The sequence below is a fragment of the Vitis vinifera genome, chromosome 8, assembly GCF_030704535.1.
Source record: "Vitis vinifera cultivar Pinot Noir 40024 chromosome 8, ASM3070453v1".
Classification (NCBI taxonomy): Eukaryota; Viridiplantae; Streptophyta; class Magnoliopsida; order Vitales; family Vitaceae; genus Vitis; species Vitis vinifera.
Window position 1 is genome coordinate 11969919 of NC_081812.1, and position 21058 is coordinate 11990976.

The 21058-nt window shown below is 35.5% G+C and overlaps 2 protein-coding genes across 2 annotated transcripts; one reads left to right on the forward strand and one right to left on the reverse strand.

The window, feature by feature from the left end:
* Positions 1 to 1808: 1808 nt before the first annotated feature.
* Positions 1809 to 6252, reverse strand: LOC100248331 (probable LRR receptor-like serine/threonine-protein kinase IRK). Its single transcript, XM_002267701.5, has 2 exons — positions 4337 to 6252; positions 1809 to 3549 (listed from the first exon to the last, which is right to left on the reverse strand). Exons 1-2 carry the CDS (start codon positions 5869 to 5871, stop codon positions 2103 to 2105), a joined length of 2982 nt encoding a protein of 993 aa, XP_002267737.3. The 5' UTR covers positions 5872 to 6252; the 3' UTR covers positions 1809 to 2102.
* Positions 6253 to 11357: 5105 nt separating this feature from the next.
* LOC100243025 (protein FATTY ACID EXPORT 3, chloroplastic) lies at positions 11358 to 20351 on the forward strand. The gene is made up of 7 exons (XM_002271832.4): positions 11358 to 11798; positions 12433 to 12820; positions 13007 to 13174; positions 16530 to 16576; positions 16698 to 16735; positions 19775 to 19879; positions 20125 to 20351. Exons 1-6 carry the CDS (start codon positions 11511 to 11513, stop codon positions 19863 to 19865), a joined length of 1020 nt encoding a protein of 339 aa, XP_002271868.1. The 5' UTR covers positions 11358 to 11510; the 3' UTR covers positions 19866 to 19879; positions 20125 to 20351.
* Positions 20352 to 21058: the final 707 nt, after the last annotated feature.

The window sequence follows — 21058 nt, forward strand, 5'->3', positions numbered from 1 at the left end:
ATTCAAGTTGGTAACCAGCTTAGCTCCATTATCAACGATCTTAAGAATTAAGTAAACTACTATGGACTTGGACAAATGCTTCATTATATTGCGTCATGCCACATTGTCATAAAGGAGGTCTCTGAAGTATTATACAAGACTCCATGATTCATATGGAGTCTCACCTGTTTACTACAGCTCCTCAGTCTTGACTCTCCACTCTTCAAATTTAAAAGGCCAACAGTATGGCAACATCATGACTCCATTCCAATTGCAAATGGCTTCACTAGCTAATTCAAAAACTGCCTTTACTCTTGTTAGTTCTCAAGTGTGTTCCATTCATTAAGCTGCTAAAGTAATTTCCTTGTTCCTTTGTCCCTGCAAAGAAACTAATGTGGGCAACCCATTTTCCTTTTTAAGCCTGCATGTCCATAAGAACCTCCCCCCAACCTCCCCACCCCCCAAAAAAAAAAGAAAGGAAAAAAAAAGATAAAAAAGGAAAAGTTTCATTTCTCTGATTAAATGAACCTGAGATTTGTAATGGTAACAAGTTCATTTGTCTCCCACAAGGCCTAACATTATATGGCCTCAAAACCAAGTGAAATTGAGAGCATGGAGACCTATCACTCTTCTGACTCCCCATAAGCACGTAAAACAAGGTTAAAAGAAAAAGTTCTTCAAACACAAAAATTGAGCGCTTCCCCCCACAATCCAAGAAGGATCTACTCTATTTTTTCACGAGATGCATGGATTACTTTTGCAACTTTATGAACCCTTTGACTGCAATCCTTCTGGTTTTTAGACTGTAACTATGATAAACAATAAATAGTTTTTTTTTTAAAAAAAAAAAAAAAGAAAAGAAAAGTTGTTTCTCCTCCTTTGAGAACAGAAACATTAGAAGTGCCCATTGAAAGACCCGTGATGATTTTCATGCACTAAATATTCCATTTCAAAAAGCTAATAAGTGCTTTTGAGGACCACGCATGTGATGTGCTTTGATGATGTTGAAACCATTAAGTTCCCTTGGGGTCCAACACCATTTTCGTTAGATCTCCCCCACCCCCCACCCCAAAACCCACAAAAAAAAAAAAAAAAAACACCCTTCATGCCCCAAGCATTAATAAATAATGATCAACCATACTGAACACAGGGGCTGACTCTGTGGTGTGAGCCTCACCCACCCATGCAAGAGTGCACTGGCCACATGATTAGTACCAGTGGGCAGACACAAATGGGCATGATGCTGTTTTGAATGGAAATATCATTTGGGACCAAGTCTTGGGTGTGAGGAAGGAAAGATTTCCCGGGAAAAAGGAAGGGAAGTTGGGGGGCAACCATAGAGTAACTTTGTTGAACTTCTTCAGTATTTGAATAAATTTGAACAAAAGTTGAATAAAATAAAGCAAAAGAGTGCCCTTCTGCAAAGATATTGCTGTATTGGAAAATGACCCTCACCATCAAATTATCTCCTTTCTTTACTAAATCTTTGTCTCCCGTACCACTGTTAAGTGTTTTGGATGATTCACAAGACTTACAAACTCCTTCCGTACATGAGAAAATACTGTGAAGATACACTCACCCACAAAGAGAAAAGAGGGTGAGGTAGGTAGAATAGGAAGGATTTATTCTTTAATTATGGAATCTTGAGGGGAAATGCTGGTGGGTGGGTGGGATGTTAAAATCATTTGAATGGTGGCATAGCTTTTGACAAGTTCATGTCATTATATGGGCACGTGCAGGTTAAGGAGAAGAATGGAGGGATTATTAGATTTGTATTCATACATCAAATGTGGAGACCCACCTACAATATAAAAACAAAGGCAACAAAGTAAAACAAAACACAAAGATTCATTTCTATAGAAACAAATATGGTGGAGATAATATCAAAGGGTCCCAAATTGGTACCGGTGAAAAGGAATCCGGTAATATAACTGTAACCAGGACAAATAAAAAAATACAAACAAGAATACAAAACAACAAACAGAAGGTTGAAAAGAAAAGGACTTCCAACACAATCTATTCTCCTTCTAGCTAATCAAACAAACCGGATTCCTATTCCCCGGAGAACCCATTACCTGGTGTTTTTTTGTGTTTTTTTTTTCTTAACCTCTACAAACTTCAATTCATTCTAATGCTTGGCCTTCTGACGGGCATTGGATCAGTTCTAAAATGTTCACCACTTCTCCCATGTCTGGCCGATTTGATGGCACCTGAGATGCACATATCAGCCCAAGTTTTATCACTGGAATAGCCTCATCTGCTGGAAATTCCCCCTGGAGCCTCCTGTCAACACATTCTTCCACCTTACCTTCATCAAGTGCTCCCCTCACCATGTCACAAAGGACAACCACATCATCCTCCATGTATTCCACAGGTCTCCGCCCGGTCACTACCTCCAGAACCAAGACACCAAACCCATACACATCGCATTTCTCGGTTATTTTCACTGTTCGACATGCAAATTCAGGTGCCATGTATCCAAGTGCACTCTGAATCTTGCTGCTTAGAACATAGCGGTCTAACATTGGTAACAGCCTTGCCAAGGCAAAGTCTCCCACCTTGGGTTCACCACCACTGTCTATCAGAATATTAGTGGATTTGAGATTATAGTGAATTATGTTCAGCTGGTGCAAATGGGCCAAACCTTTTGCGGTCCCAAGAACTATGTTAAACCTCTCTCGCCAAGAGAGGCAGCTTTTGCCTGGAACCTCATGGAGATGTTTATACAAACTCCCACTGGAGATGTATTCATAAATGAGCAGCTGTAAGGATGAAGTCCAGTAATACCCTTCGAGTGCCACTAGATTATGGTGCCTGATCTTTCCAAGGTTTTTCACTTCCCTCTCAAAATCTTCTTGGGACTTGATCAAACTTGAAACAGTCAACTTCTTGATAGCAACTGAACGCCCATCTCGAAGGATTGTTCGATAAACAGCTCCAAACCCACCACGACCGAGTTCACAATCCTTGTTGAGTAATGCATGTGCCCCAGCAACAAAGTCAGCATCACCAGAGAACATGACAAGCTTGCCATACTGAGCATCATTAGTGGGGGAATGACTAAAATCATCCCCACCAGATAATATTGGGCTGGCAGCAGCATGAGACATAGATGACCGGGCATGGATGTTGAGGATAGTGATCGCTAAAACACCAACTGCAATGAAAATGGCTGCACCAATGGCAATGAGAGCAGAGATGCTGAGTATAATCTTGTGACGGCGATTTGAAGGGAAAGAGCCGGCATTAGAGGAGTTGGAAGAAGAATCAGGATTAAGGACAATGGGTTTGGGATGGACAGAAGGGCAGGAGCGGTTCACAACAGAGCCACAAAGGGATGGATTACCAGAGACAGATGATGGGGAGATGGTGTTGAAGAAGCCACCGGATGGCAATTCACCTTGGATGTTGTTATGAGAGATATTGAAGGATAGGAGGTGGGAGAGATTTGTTAGCTCCTTTGGTAAACTTCCTGAGAGATTGTTAAATGACAAGTCCACATTTTCAATGCTGGTGAGGTTAGCAATGGCTGCAGGGATTGGACCTGTGAGGTGGTTCTGAGATAAGATCCTACACAATTCAAATGAAAGGCACAAAAACAGGCACTTATCAGAACTGTTAATATGTAGGCTACTAGATATAAATTTGAGAACAAAAATTGAGAGTAATCAACTAAATAACAAACATTTTATCCATGTTACCAGACAGGAAGAAAAATCATCATATTAATCAAGATCCACAAGGGTTCATCTTTAAATGAGAAGATACAAGTGGCTTTTTCTTATTTTTTATTTTTTATTTTTTATTTTTTATTTTTTATATTAAAGGATTCCAGATATAAACATCCTAATAACGTAAGAAAATCAAAAGTACCAACAAGCCTTTCTATTCGACTATTTTAAGTTACAAACTCAGAAATGAAAACTTTTTTAAGAGCCTCAGGTATCAAACGGTTAGACATGCTTTTTTTCACCGTTTTTTTTCTTCTAACTATTCCTGCCACCTGACTTGGCTGCTGATGCAGTCACCTCATGTAACAATGCATCACCGTGTGAAAGTCAAACTTGGATCAAAATGCTCCAACAATGGAGGGTGGCAAGAATAGTTAGTATACGGATTCTGCTATATGGCACCACTTAAGGCAATATTGTGGATAGTTGAACTGATAAGACAGTGAAAGCTATGTGCATATATTTTCTATCAGGAGTATTGAGAAAATACAACCAGAAAAAATAAAGATGTTTCCACTATTCAGAAAGCTTCCATCAATCTGAATCAGTTAAAAATAGCAGTTAAAACTACCACTAAAGAATATTTTACAATGCAGGAAAAAAAAAGGCAGAAAGAGACAACTTACAAAGAGGTCAGTGACTTGCACTTCTCAATCTGGGTTGGAATTTTCCCAGTAAGAAAGTTCTTCTCCAGCTTTAGTTCCTTCAGCAAAACTGCACCTCTGATTTCAAAAGGAATGCTTCCATTTAGCTGATTGTTGCTCAAATCAAGGACATGTAAAGTTTTTAATTCACCTATGCTTTCTGGAATAGAACCAATCAGAGAGTTTCTCGACATATTCAAGAACTGCAAACTACTAAAAGCCGCAATCCCGGATAAAATTTCACCAGATAAGGCATTTGATGATAAATCCAAAACCTGAAGTCTTTGATAAGAGGCAGCCATTGACGTTAGAGGAGAATATTCTACACTTCCATTGAGTTTGTTCCCCGCAAGTGAAATAGTTTGTAAACCCAAACTAAAAATCCAGGCGGGAAGATTACCTGTCAACAAGTTGTGGCTAACATCCATAGCCACAAGGTTAGTGCATTTTGTCATAGACTCTGGCAAACTTCCACCGAACTGATTAGAGGATAAATTTAGTTCCTTCAACAATAAAAGGTTTCCAATTGAATTTGGAATCTGACCCGAAAATACATTCGCAGAAAGATCCAGAGTCCCAAGGTTTCTCATCCCCCAAATCCAAGCAGGAACTTCTCCCGTCAACAAATTACCCCGTAAACTAAGATAATTGCACATTCTAAGTCTCTGCATCGACTCTGGAAGCCCCCCGGAAAATAAATTTTCACTCAAATCAAGCAATCTCAAAAGCAAACAACTTCCAATGCTGTCTGGGATGCGGCCTGAGAACTTGTTCTTCCCCAAATTAATTGCTCTTAGACTATACAAACTTCCAATTCCTTCTGGGATCTCACCCTCCAGAAAATTATTGGATAAATCAAGCGATCTTAGCCCATACAAAGACCAGATTCCATCGGGCAATTGCCCAGAAAGCTGATTAGAGGAGAAGTTCACTCCCCTCAGTGTCTTGCATAAGCTCAACGTATCTGGGATCTGCCCTGAAAGCTTGTTCCCAGCAAGCGAAACAACGATTAGCGACCCACATTGTCGAAAAAACTCGTCTGGTATTGGTCCAGAGAGGTTGTTCTCACTCAAGTCAATAACTCGAAGGCTTGCAATGCGCGCGAGACTGGGGTTTATAGTCCCAGTGAAGTTGTTCTTCGACAACGACAATATCCGAAGGAATTGCAGCCGCAAAAGGCCTCTACCAATCCGACCCGAAAGAGAGAAGTTGTCAAGGAGGAGCTCCGAAACACGGTTGGTCTGGCGATCGCATTTCACACCGGCCCAGTTGCAGGGGTTGTTATCGTCTTCATTCCAAGATATGAGCTTCGACTCCGGATCTTGGAGGCCAGCCTTGAACACAATCAACCCCAAAACGTCGTCGTTGAAGCCCGGGTCCAGAGATCCCAAAACAACAGGAACTATAAACAGAACAGCAAAAAGTGTCACCACCATTTTCCCTCTCCACTCAAGCCTGAAAAACGCTACTCCTCCATGAAAGCCTATGACACCAACCTCAGAAAGCCATGGACACATGCAATGGAGCAAAAATGACACCGCTTGAATCGCAAACAAACACCTCAAAACATAAACCCCAGCTACCAGAAACAATTAAATTTCACAAAGAAGAGACCATTTACACCGGACGCCGAAAAAGAAACACCGCCGCCGGAAGGTCAGTGTCCCACCCGATACAGCGGAATCAGGCGAGAATGCCGAAAGATTACAACGGCGGCGGCGGAATAAGAGAGGTTTTGAAGGGAAATTGAAGGGGAAATAGTCGCAAAGCTGGCCGGAGAAGGGAAGATAAGTAGAAGGCTGGAACCCTAGTGGGCATTAAAGAGAGCAGTGGTATGTGTCTGTGCTGCTGCTGGTAATCTCTGAAAAGCAAGAGAAAAATAAGTAAAAACAATAAATAAAAGCATTTAAAGTTGGTAACGGCGAAAAGTGAGGGCAGCTGTGGAGCCTTTATTACTTCACCTACGTACGTGGCGGTATTCATTCGGTCAAACCGGAATCCGAGGTGTCATCCCATGTGGCCCCTCCATCCCTCGTGGCATCATTTCCGCTTGGTTTTATGTCTTAAAACTATAAATTATCCTTAAATACATCCTATTCAAGTTTAGTTAATCCGTGACTAGTCCTTCTCCAAGATTAAGGAAAGCAACTATTTCATTGATTTCAATAATAATAATATCTTAAATTCTCGAAACGAAACCTTGGGATTATTAAGAGCCGAATTTTTAGATATTTTAAAAAAATTAATATTTTTCCCTTTTGTGGGAAAAAAAATAAATTTAAATAGTTTTAAAATTAAAAAAAAAAATTAACATAAACTTTTTTAATAAAATTATTCCTACCCATTCTTTAAAAAAAAAATCATGCTGCTATTTAATACTTTTTCCACGTGTCGTCTCATAACAGCATTTGAAGAGATACAGAGACTTGAGAAATATACAAATTATAAAAAGACACATAAAAAATCTGAAATCTGGGTCATCACAAAAACCTAACCTTTTGTCACACCACGTCGAACAATCAAAGTAGAGAAATTAGAAAAATAAATTCTTAATAAATCCACTGAATTATGATAAATTCTAAAAAAAGAAATCAGATAATGATGACAAAGTGTTAATGCTGATTCCTGCAAGTTAGATCTGCGCAGAGTGGTCGAACTTTTGCAGTACAAGCTGTCTCTGGAGCACATTTCTCTTTTCCATTTTTCTATCTTCCAATTTTCAAACTCTCATCAAAGCTTTGTGTCAGGTACTATTTGTTTAATCTTCTTCTGGGGGCTTGACACGGTTTGACTCGGAGATCTCAAAATTGGCAATTTTGGATTGACTTCAAGCAGAGATCCACTCCCCGTTAATCTCCCAACTTCATTCCTGTAATCCATGCTTATTAAAGTTTTAGATCTCCTAAATGTGCTTCTCGGGGCTTGCCATGAAGTGCAGATGAGTGGCGTGAAGAGCGCTGTCACCAACCCCACCCCACCCATATTTTTTTTTGGAATCAAATTACAGATTTGTGTGACCGATGGACCCTTGATTTTTCTATGGAAACAAACAGGGTTGGTAGTCAGAACATTAGTGAATATGTCCACATTGAGAGAGAGAAAACTGTGGGAAATTTCCCAATTTGTCCATGAGTGGATTGGTATAATGACTATTTATTAGGAACTATTCACCGTGGTTTAAAACGTTAACTATAAGTTAGGTGGCATCACCACTCGGTGCAAGCATTGGGCCCGAGAGACTTGAGCCCATCGTCTAAAAGACAAAATAATTATTGAATATCTTTGATCGATTTTGATTTAGTTGAATCACATTAATTCTATAGATTTTTCAGACTTGAGGTGAAGCTTGGGATGATGCCCATGGTTCTTGTGTCGGCAGTGTGGTGCTTGCAATTTTAAAAATTGCCTTCTTTTTATGAAGGAAAAATGTGATTCAAAATTATCAGATGAATTCACAAATTATACCATCAAGAAGACGTGTACAAGAATCAATCGATGTAAGACACGTAATCATGGAAGAAAGGTTGTAACTTAAGCTACGTTTACAAAAGGAGTGAAAATCATTTCTAATAGGGTATTTAATGGAAGGAAATCCCTCATGGTGTTTTACTCTCAAAGGAGAAAACAGAACATCAAGGAGACAAAATTTGAGTGTTAGTATAATGTTTGAGTAGCTCACATAGTCAGTAGTAGAGTGGAGGAACAAAAAGCCTTGGTGCCTTGCTTGGAAGGCTAGTATTAGCATATATCCCTTGCTTCGGCCCCATTGCTTCCTCCATGTGGTCCCGTGGAGGAGCATCCGCAACAAAATGTCATCCAACTCGTATAATAATTTTTTTAGGTTTTATTTAGGAAGTGATTTTTAAAATATTTTTAAAAAATAGTTTTTAAGCATGATTTTTTATTTTAAGGTGTTTTATGATGTTTTGAATAAAAAATAAATAGTTTTTAATAAATTATGAATATCAACCCAAACTTTGATATCAATAATGTTAGTTCAAGAATATAAAGATAAAACAATTACATATACAGTACACAATGTTTTAACGTGGTTCGGTCAACCATGCCTAGGTCCACGAATGAAAGAGAATGATTTCACTATACAATAGAAAATATTGTAGATGACAAAATCATATATAACTATTGGGTTCCTGAAATATCTCATGTTTCCCCACTCCTTGTATCCATACCCGACTATGAGCCCTCTCGCTCCACCGAGTACCTCCCATTCTTCCTCGCATCTCTATCCACCTTGTACAATCTTTACAAGTCCATCTACATTACATCTTATAACTTTTTCTTCTCATAACCTAGAATATTTATAGAGATATTTATAACAATCTTACTTATCCTATAAGGAAGTCTAATATTACAATGATATATCAACCTATAAATATTCTTTAAAAAAAAATAATTTATACTAATTAGGAATTTGGGACAAATCCTAACAATCTTCACCTTGGACCAAATTCCATGAAGTTAATCTTCAAGCTCTCCATGACACAAACATTTTTGTATCATATCACCAAGAGAGAGCAATCGACTCCACCATCAATGAAAATTCCTTTTGTTTTTATCTTGTGTGCTCTATGATCTTTTACTCTTGTGGAAATCTTCAACCCAAGCTCTGATACCAGTTGTTATGCCAAGCTTTGATGCCAACAATGTTAGTTTAAGAACACAAAGATAAAACAATCACACATACGGTACACGATGTTTTAACGTTGTTCGGCCAAACATGTCTACGTCTACTGATGAGAGAGAATGATTCCACTATATAATAGAGAATATTATAGAGGACATAATCAGATACAACTATTAGGTTCCTGAAACATCCTATGTTTCCCCACTCATTGTATCTATACCTTACTACGAGCCCTCTCGCTCCATCGAATACTTCCCGTTCTTCCTCACATCTCTATTCACCTCGTATAATCTCTACAGGTCCATCTACATCTCATAACTTTTTCCCTTCATGACCGTGGAATATTTATATAGATATTTCTAACAACTTTCCTTATTCTATAAGAAAGTCTAATATTATAATAATATATAAACCTAAAAATATTCTATATAATATTCTTTACGAAAAAAGGAATCTATACTAATTAAGAATTTGGAATACTTCATAACAAATAATATAATAAAATCATAATTGATATTTTTTTATAAACATGATAAAAATATAGATATTAATATTAAATGATTTATTTTCTCAAAAAAAATTTAAATTTAATAATTTTTAATACTATTTATATGATTTTATAAATATTATAAAAATAGGGATATTATAATCTTATAAAAGCATAATTAATTGATTTTATTAAAATTAGTAATTTCTAATATTATTTTATTTTAAATAAATGTCAAAATAAATAAAATTTAATTTTTTTTATGTATAAATAAACCAAAACTTTCATTATATGCATACATGTATTATTCAATTATGAAGATCACATTTTAAATTACTTTATTTAATCTATAATTAATCAATCGTTTTTTTTTAATTTCAAATTATTTTTAAAGATTGCAAGATTTAATAAGGAATTTAAAACATTAATTATGTCTATTATTTTCATAGTCATTATTTATATATATATATATTGAGTTTTAAATTATTTTTTAAAATTATTAAACTTAGGAATAATTTCAATACAAATTCTCACTTGATTTGAAATTTATTTTCTCTAATGAAAAAAAACTAGGAAAACAATTCTCCATTTTATTTTGTTTTTAAAAATTGTTTTAAAGGAGCAATAACCAAATGGTAGTATAATTTTTTTTAAACAATTTTATTTTTAAATCATATGCCCAAATAAGTTTTATTATTTAGCAAAAATAAAATAAAAATTCCAAAGGGTTTTTTAAATGAAAATAAAAAATTATTTCAAACTATCTACAACATGAGTTTTTTTTTTTTTTTTCAATAAAACTAAAAATAAAAATAAAAATAAAAATCTTAAACCATATTTATGAATATTATTGACAATTTTTTGTTTTCATCTGACATTCCCATTTTTACTTAATATTGAAATAGAAACAAATTATTATTCCAACATTGCATTTCTATATACATCCAAATGCAATAATTGAAATCACCAAATTCATTCATTTTCAAGAGAGAAAATACAAATAAAAATAAAATATCAATTTCCATTATCATATACCAAACATACCCTAAATGCATTTATAGTCAACTAGTATTCAACATAACATATGGTCCGGGGGGCCAGGCATGCAGTGGGCGCTCCCCCAATTCCTGATGTAGGGCCCTTTTGAGCCCAAAAATGCTCGAATCTGAACTTCGCTTGAAATTTTATGGGTTAGACTTAGATAATGGACCCATCCAACTCATCCCAAAATCATCTCAAAAGTCCGAAAACTACGCTTCATCCCACCCAAAGCTTGAAATCTTGGGCTTGGGCTGGCATGGCAGCCCGAATTTACACTCTAATTAGGAGGGCCCATAAACTTCTTAGATGTCCATGGCCCACAAAGATACGAATGGATGCTTAATAGAAAATTTAAATAAGTTTCGCTTTCCAATCTTATCGAAAAAGACACATCACCTCAGGGCCCTCCATGTATTGAAGCGACTAGCGAGGGAAGACTTCTCCATATTGCAGTAGAATGCTTACTTGGCCATAATTAATAGAAATGGATGAAGAATACTTGCTTCATACTGCAAACATCAAAGAAAAATTCTCTAGCATGGGAGTAAAAATCCTCTCCCTCGAATATAAATGGACGTTTTTTCTTCTTTAGATGAATACTTGCTTCGGACTGCAGGCATGGCATAAAAGAAAAAATTCCAAAGAAAAATTCTCTAACATGGGAGTAAAAATCGTGTGCATCGCATCTCATGGTGATAGTATGCACCTTGCATATATACGATGGGAAAGCAAAGCACTGAGCCGAGTACGACAAAAGCGATATGTTGCCAGGAAATGATTGAGTGGGGTCGCATCATAAAATAGGTGTTGATTACGTGTCCACATAGCATCCCAGGTTGCCCCCATTTCAGCCCCAAGGCCCAGCCCAGTGGCGCATCTCACACCCAGGCGCTCTTTACACATTCCCCTTCTGTTGCTCCCGCTTCTCCCCTCATTTCTCTCCTCAGTTTCTTTGCCCCTCTCTTCCCACAGAGCTCAGTACAATGTCTGTAACACTCGAGTCCATCTCACTCTCTAGCCCTAACCCTAATCCTAGCCCTACCACCGGTTCTCCCTTGAGGATAACACCTTATCATCCATCATCACAATCATCATCATCTCTGCGCTTCGCTTCTCTCCTCGGGCCTCGGCCTCGGTCTCGACCTCATGGAGTCTCCGCTGTGGCTCGCACCCTTTCTCCCATAGGTCTCGGCCATGGTTTGGTCCCACTCACTCGTCGGACTTCGTGCAACCGTTTGGTGCTGGCATCTGCAGCTTCTCGGGAGGATTCGGTTAGTTCTACTTCTTAATTAGGGTTCTGTAGCTCTGAGCAACTCTGTGCGTATTGTTTGTTTGATTATCTCTGTCTTATCTTCTTCTTCTATTGCTTTGCTTTTTGTTCGGTTTTGAGTTTGCTGCATTTTGTTTCTGTTGTTTGATAATGAATTCTGGCTTTCCTAGAATTTGGTTGGTTTTTGTTGCAATTTAAAGGTCGTGAAGAAGCTTATCCTATGTTTGGTTGTCCAGGAAGTAGAAGGAAAGAATATGAAATGGAAATTTACATAATGGTAACTTACCTTGTCGTCTCTGGTCTCTTTCCCTCCAATTTTCCCTGCCAGATGTTTGGAATTATTGTGGGGTTTCCAGGCTTAGATATCAACCCAATTGAAAGAAGTGGAATAGTTGGGAAAAGAAGGTGATTAACTAGATAAGTCATGGTAGTCATACAAAGCTATATTTTCCTCTTCACTAATCACTACCTCGTTCAATGATAAAACATCTCTCAATTTCTATGCGTGTCTTTTTATTTATTTGGATGACTGATTTTCTGAGTCAAGCATGCAGTTTATTTTTATTTATCTTTTTGCTCATGTTGTTTTTCTTTTCTACTTCCTTTTCAAATTTGATCTAGTCTTTGTTTTCCAGTCAAAGATTGAAGTGGAGAAGGAAAATACTAATGTTGGAGCAGGAGCTGAAGCATCAGAGGAAGAATGGCAGAAGACACTAGCTTCTTTAAAAGAACAAGCTTTGAAGATGCAGTCTGTGTCACAAGAAGCATATGAGATATACTCTGAAAGAGCAAAAGTCATTTTAATTGAAACTTCAAAGCAGTTGAAAGCTCAAGCAGACAAGGCTAGCCAAGATTTGAATGAGCTTGCAAAAGTAATTGGTGAAGATGGTAAAGAATATCTGTCTTTAGCAGCAGAGAATTCCCCTGTCCCACTGAAGGATGTTGTGGAAACATTTACTTCCCCAAGTGATGATCTGGATAAAATTTCTAAAGTTCGTGACTTTTACCTTGGGATACCATATGGTATGTGTAATGTATGACAATGCATGAATATATTTGACGTCCTAGTTTTCATTATTTCATGTTTTTATCTTATGGGGTTTTGTGCTTAAATCCTAACCCAGAGTTTGTATCAAGATTAAGAGGATGGTGTGCAGTGTCCCTGTTTTGGGATTTCAATCTTCTTCATTCCATTTTTATGCTTTTCAGGTGTGGCTCTTTCTGTTGGTGGCTTACTTTCCTTCATGCTAACTGGAAGCATTCCTGCCGTTAGGTTTGGTGTTATACTAGGTGGTGCTCTTTTGGCATTAAGCATCTCAAGTTTGAGAGCATGGAAAAAGGGGGAATCACTTGCTCTAGCTTTGAAGGGGCAGACAGGTTAGTAATCCAACAGAATATAGTCAATATACAATCAAAACCATATGGCATTATTTGAAGGAGATAATTTGTCATTAACTGATTATTTAGTAGGCTAGCTTCTAAAATATGCTTCATATTGCCATATTAGTTCGGTATTAGAATGTGTCTTTACTATTAGAATTGCTAGGGTTCTTTGTTCATCAACCATTTATTTTCCATATCAAAATAGGAGGAAATGAACGGAATTGATTTTTCTTTCTTTCCTTTTTTTCACTGGTTTTATGTGATTAATTACATTATGCGTCTGATTTTGTAAATTTATGGAACTTTACCTCAATGTTTGAAGGCTTTAAGTACGCGCAAAATTAGGTATTGAATGCCTGATTTTGAAGTTCATGTTGTTATTTTTATTTTTCTAGTTACTTGATAGTATGTCTTTAAACAACAGAGCTAAGGGCCAGGCATTAGGACCTCTACACCACTTTATGAAAATGTTATGGGGTTTGCCCCTTGATTGGGTTCAGGTGGAATGCCCTAAATCTTAGCGTTAAGTGCACTAATGTTAAAGCTTCAGTTCGTGTCTTATGTAATATATATGCTTTATGCCTTGACGGCATTAGTTAATAAAGAAATAAACATATCACTGAATGAAGTCTTATAGTACACTTATTTTTATGCATTAAATATAATTTTAAATACCCTTAGGAATTTCTTTACATCAATTTTTTACCTATAAAAAAAATTCCTTCCTTTTCCAATATTTTTTTTTTCTTTGGAAGGTTTGCTCTTGGTTTTTTAAACTTTTTCTTTCCTTGAGATATTGCAATTTTGTTGAACTGAAAGTTCTAATGCAATTTAACGAATGTGTGCTTTCTCTAACCTCTCTTTTTTTATTCATTCCTTGTGAACAATTTGTATCTTAGTTTTTCATGTATATGTTTGCAGTGCCTATCTTGCAGTAGTATAAAATACCTAAACTACCTGTTTCACCTCATGACACCCAGATTTAGAATTTAGCCTTTTCGGTAAGTGATTTTTCTGATTGCATGGTCACACTGACAGTGGACAAGGGTCTAGAAAGCCTTTGCTCCAATCCCTACGTTTGGTCATCTTTGTTTGGTTTTGTGATAATGCAATACCCTTTCAGCAACATTGAATCAACTTCCATTTTGCATAATCTATATGACCTGAAAATTTTAGGTATGTGAAAATAAATGTGTCGAAGTGTCTTAAGCATTTGGAAAATGGATAATTTGTTATGATAGCCGTTGATAAGCATATCTCTAATTATAGTCCAACTTGATTAGTATCCTGGTATCAGGCTGGAATTTGGTAATTCGTTACAGTTTTCTTGCCTTTAAAATAACTTCTCTAACTTAAATTGTGGATCCATGTGAGTCCATCATAGTTGGTTATAGCACTATGCATCTGAAAAGGGATGTTTTCCCTTGAGCCTGTCGGGTGAAAAATGCCTGTCCAACTCTGTCATTACATGTTTTAACATCATAAACTTGTATATTTTGAGGTTGTTGGTCTGGAGATCCCTCCTCGTTCTGGTTTTTGGGAAGACTGAAATTGCTGTTGTTTCATAGACTTCAGATGTGGAAAAAAAGTATTCTCTGCCATTAAGGTTTTGGTCCCTTCTATAAAATTAGTGCCCAATTTAGATACAAGCATATTTCATACTACCGTGCCCTCACTGAGGAAGAGAGTCCTTGTGTGCATGTGGTACAAAGTTTTTGAAGGCTTCTATATACTACTTTTAGTTCATATCATACATATTTAATTAATTGTTGTCAGTGACTTTGTACTCATTTTTTTTTTTATTAGAGACTATTTGTCCTCACAATTCCCTGCACCTATAACAATATTATCTGCAGTCTCTCTCTCTCTCTCAAATTTTCCTTACTACCCCTGTAACAATGAAACAAAAACTGTGGCATAGATGATTCAACTTAGAGTTCAATGTTTTGTTACTTATATATTGCTAAGACTGCAACTTGGGCGAGTTAAAAGGTTAATTAGTACCAAACCCAACCCAAGGTCAGGTTGGGAATTCCTAACTCGTACCAAACCCGTGGACAATTTGAGTTCCAATGGATTATCGCAAGTTCCTATGGGTTATCAAATAAAAAAAATTATTTTAAAATCTATAAATTATAAGTTATATCATGAAAGAAGATATAAAAGCTAAATATCTCAAATTCATAATATAAATCATTAGTTACTAATTTAACATAAATAACTATTTATAAATTCATATGTCAACTATCAAAGATACTTTATCAGTTTAGGGGAAATGATAAACTCATTAATCTAATATAATTTAAAATTAAGAAAAGTTAGAATTATTTCTTATCATTTTTATATTTTTTTGTATTTTAATAAAAAATATATAATACAATTATAAATAAATAAATAATAATGTGCCGGTTTGAGTTTTGATGGGTTGCTTGGACCTTCAACCTCCATCAACTCTAATATTTACAGATTTGGTGTTTTTCTAACCCAAGCGAGACCCTAACCCATTCAAACCTCACTAACACCAACTTGAACATCAGGTTGGGCATGGATTGGACCCGCCCTAGTTGCGGCTTTATATATAGCTAGTATAGCATCTAGGTGCTATTGTACAACCAGTGTTATTAATCATAGTTCATTCTGTTATAGATCTTATAAGTCCATCCTCCTGCTCTGATTTATTATGATTTTGGGGCCTGGTACGCTTACTCAGAGGTACATACATCCAATGCGATAGAACATACGGTTTCAAATTGCATGGTAATAGGAGATGAATGTTGTTACTTGTAACCCTGGATAGAAAAATCTAAATTATTAAAGAGTCCATTATTTATTCTTTCTGATTGTTATGTTTAATGGTTAAGGAGTAAAATCTATTATAGAATTTGAGAACGGTTGGAGAAATGCCTTTTTTTTTTTAAATGAAGAGGATGAGGTAATTACTTTAAGCATCTTTAAGTTAAAATGAAATATTAATGATGGTAATAGGTAGACCTTGTTGTGGTGGAACTGGTTGTCCAAGATTGCTACTTATCAGCTATTATGGTACAAGTGGTAGTCTATCTGTCTCCACATTTGTCTGTTGTCAACATCTAGATGTTAAGGTCGTGGTTAATAATGTGATTATGCAATCATTTGGTATTCATCAGGATAGTATTAATTTTGGATGTAGATGTGAAGCCAAGGTGTGTTTGATCCTTTCACTTAAAATTTCCAAGTTAATGATTTCATTTGGAGATTAAACTGACGATTGTTTCTAGAAATACAGGACATTTTCACAATTGTTTTTATCTTATGCATGTTATACTTTGGTTTGGAATTCATTTTTTTATCTGGTCTGTTTATTCTGCAGCTATAGCAGGTATTATTTTTCTGAGGGAGATATGCTTACTGTCACAGGTAAGGGGCTCTTCATCAAATCCTCTCTTTTTTATTTCTAAAGTGCTTCATGCACTGGTTAAAATCGATGGCACCTTTCAAATATTTGATATTTTTTTCTTCAAATTTTTTATTCTTGCAGAAACCATCGTTTTCTACTCGCTTGGCAACCATCATCAGGTTCTTAAAATTCTTTAAGCTATATCTTTTGTGTTTCTGGGCATGACTAAATATGTGTTTTTAAATTTGTTTTTAGAAGCTAGAGCAAATATGGAATTTTTGTTCTTTTAACTAAGCAGCATGTCCATATTTCAGTAAGCAATGAGATTGATCTTTTCTTTAGGAGGTTTAGTGCTGGGTTGCATGGTATGGATCTGGGTGGACATAAGAGCATGTGTGCTCGAACACTTTTAGGCCACTCCAAATTGGAATTTTAGTTATGTTTGACAAAGCAGCTGATTCTCCTAACCAGCAAGCGATGATCATTATCTTTTATTGTGAAGACTTATTCCTTGGAAATAACTGGTCTAGATAAAGGTTCAATTCAGGTCCACCTCTTGCCACCAATCGGTCTCCTAGGACATTGGTTTCAATTCATATAAGATTTGATGTCTGCTTTAGAGCTGCTTGTGAAAGTAATCTAAATCCTTGAAGAGTGTTCTAATCCAATTTTCAACGTATCAGTAGAAGATTTGACTGCTGTCATGGCACCTTCCTCCCCAGGTTGAACTCCTAATTTGAGGAGTTTGTAGGATTGTTGCCACTATATCTGTAGGTTTTGTTCATAGGATCATAAGGTCAATTTGTATTCTTTAACACTAGCTTTTGCAATTTGATTAAGGAAACAAATGGTCAAGGGTCAAAGTATCAGCTGAGTCTGGTACGACTTAGACGAATAGTATCCACCTCGGCAAGGTCAGCCATGAGTTCAATACTCAATTCACATTTCTGCATGGACTTTGCCTCAAACCAGTTTGACTCGGTCAACTCTGCCAAGTTCCTGAGACAACTCTGTGGAACCAGCCTATTTATCGAAACCACTCCGAATTAGTTTTGATCCAACGTAGTGCACTTAAAAAACCAAAATATATCTTTGAATTACATGGAGATTCCCTTTGCAATGGAAGAAAATGAGGAAGAAAGAAACGAATGTGACTCCCTTGTCTTCACTATTCAGTTCTTCCATGAGAAGCTGAAAGCCATGGACAACCTTGTTGGAGTCTGAATCAGCTTTGTTTGTCAACAGTGAATCTCTAGTGATATCTTATTTTCAATTTCACCCATGTCTTGGTTGGGATAATGTCGAGAGCAGTCCCTCTTCTATATTGCATTTTGGGATTGAGAATTTTGGTAAAGTATATTTTATATTAAAACAATTGCGTTTTTGTTAGTGTGATATTTCTATTTTATAACAATTTATTTATCATATTAATTAAATATCCATATATAATGAACTAAAATCATGTTGAATTGGGAATTTAGGAAATTTACCACATGTATATTATATGCACATATATTATAGTTAGAATATTTAACAATTATTAGGATATTTGGATAATCATTAAATATGATTATATAATTTAATATAAGTATATGTAACAAAACAACTTAAAAGAAATTTAGATAAATGTTTTGTAAATATTATCCAAATTAATTACAATAAATTTCAAATATAAATATCATTTTACTTGAATTGTATTACTCTTATCAAATCATCCCATATTAATCAATCAATTATTTAGCATTTATGAATTGAAGAAAATAATATATATATATATATATATATATATATATATATATATAAAATTAACTAGTCTAATCAATCAAGAGCATATAGTTCTTAATATTATCATAAACCAATTGGAGTGAGTAGTATTATTGCTATTTAAATAATATAACGTATTTAGAATTTTATTTTATTAAAATTTTGAATCTATTCAATTTTATTTACTCTTATGATAATTTTCATTATTGTTCTAAATTTTTTTACTTATATTTTGTGTATTTCCTGATACCAATCTGGGATGCTGAGACTAATGCACATAAGGACGTCCCGAGTCAATGATCAATACTATGACTTTGTAGCATGGTGCATACTGGTTACAAAGTATCCATTACTAGGATTTGATTTCCTTCCTACTTACCAAGCAGCAGCATTTAGGATAATTATGCTACCATTAAGCTGACCACAACCAATTGGGAATTGGGATAACAGTTGATGGTTCTTGTTGTGATTCTGGTGTGGAGTCACTTTTCCATACAAGCCAGTGACAAAATGAGCATTTGAAAGCCATATATGAGTGCCTTGTGTGGAGTTATATGTCACTTTGCCTGCAGCTTAAAATTCAGTAGAAAGGAAAGCACATTCTGCTTATGGTTGAAATTAACCCTTCTTTTAGTTGTTGGATAGAATCAATTGGTAAAGAAAAATGCTTAGGAATTATAAGGAAGCCATTCTGAATTATTCCCCAAATTTTCCTCATTATTTTTGAGAACCAAACTGAGCCTAGAGATTGTTCATTGTTGAGGCACAAATAGGTAAGTCACAGTTTAATAAGTCTGAGGGCAATTAACAGTAATAAGGCTTGGGTTGGTACTTGTTCATCTTTGGAATTTTATATATATGACATAAGTGCCACATATGGATTAATGTCTTTGCTTTTATCATTCCTTTTTAAGTGATTTATTGCTTTTATCTAGTCAAGGCAACTAGGGTCTGCTGTGCTGGTGCCATCCATCAATCGTGTTTGATTTACTGCAACATCAGGGCATAGGATAGTGGGAACAGCAGCATTAAATTGATCATAAGATCTATTCATAGAATGATTTTGGTTTAGGGTGTCAAGAATTTTTAAGAATGTCTAGTAGTTTCATATAAAGCATTTTGTGTTGATCTATGTGGGTACTAAATCTTTGGACATGTTCATCCACCTAATTAGAATTACTGAGGGAAATTTAGGGTTGCTTGTTCTTGCTTCTTTTGAGGATCTCTCTCTTGGAACACACATCCTTTTGATATCTGAATTTTGTTATGATACTCAAAGTTAATATGTTGAAGATATGCATTTTCATATCTATATATATTTGAGATGGTCATCTAGGCATTTTCCATATATTTTGGACCTCTGTTTCTACGTCATCCAAAATTGGGTTCATATGAAGCTCAAATTATAGTGAATTTCATTTGAGTGGATGCTGATAAGTTGTTGCTGTCTGCAGTGGTGCAATGGTGGCATTTTATTTGTATAGGATCATGTTGGATGGTGATCTGATAAAAGGGTCGAATGGGGAAGATGGGAAGGAAAATTAGTGCATCTGTGCAAGGTTAGTTGGATCGACACATTACGGTGGTTTTCATGCAATTTACTATGGAAAGATGCAATCTGCATGTTTTGTACTGCCACTCAGTGGAAGTGCAAGAGTGAGATAACTGGATATGAACTTACTCGGATGGAAAGATTCCTGTATGAATCTTAAATCTTTTGTATCTGCCAGAATGGAAGCACTCCTTGGTTGATGATATATATATATATAAGCATGCTAAACTGATCCATGTATGTGCTTTTCAGGTAGGAGGCTAATCGGGCTGCTATTTCTCTTAAAAAGCTTGAAGATTTCAAAAGGTAAACATGCATGAGGCGGTTGGGAGAGTGCTGAATCCGAGTTTTTGTGAAGTTTCGTTTGTGTAATGTTGATCCGTAGTTACAGAATAATATGGTGAACATTCTCCCGATGTGGGAGGTGATAAATGAGGCGGTTGCCATTTTCAGAGGATAAAAATGGTGTTTTTTTTGGATTGCTTTCCTCATTTTTTCCCGCTCCTTTCTCTAAAAAAAAATTCGTCGTGAAATGGCAGTATGACAGTTGTTTTATGGATGCGTCTGATAATTTGTGAACCCACTAGTAACCAGAATTTCTAATAGGAGCAGGTACATTATGACCAACAGCCATTTCCATATGGACCAAGTACTGTCCTGTGGGTCAGAATGAACGCATCAGTATGAAAATGGCAGATTCTCAAGTTTTTTCTCACAAATACCCGCATGAAATTGTTATATGGGGATGACAGTTTCCAAGCAAAACCATATCCTGTAACTTGATTTTTATGGATATATTAAGATGAATGTATTAGGATATATTGAGAAATATCTAAAAAGTATAAAAAGTCATGAAAATGTTAAAAAAACTCATTTAAAACTAAAATAATAATTTGTAAAGTTTGAAAATAAATTTAATATTAAAATAATAATTTATTTACTTTATGATATATATATATATATATATATATATTATAAATTCATGATTTTGCTTTTTTTTTTAATAAATTAAATCGAATTTAAAAATTAATATATATATATATTAAAACTTTATTTTAAAAATATATATAAAATTGAAGTGTGAATACAAAATATATAAGACATAGTTCATATCATTAATGAATAGTATGTTTGCTTGGGGTAGGAAAATCGTGATAAATAGATAAAATATTGGTTGAAATGCGAA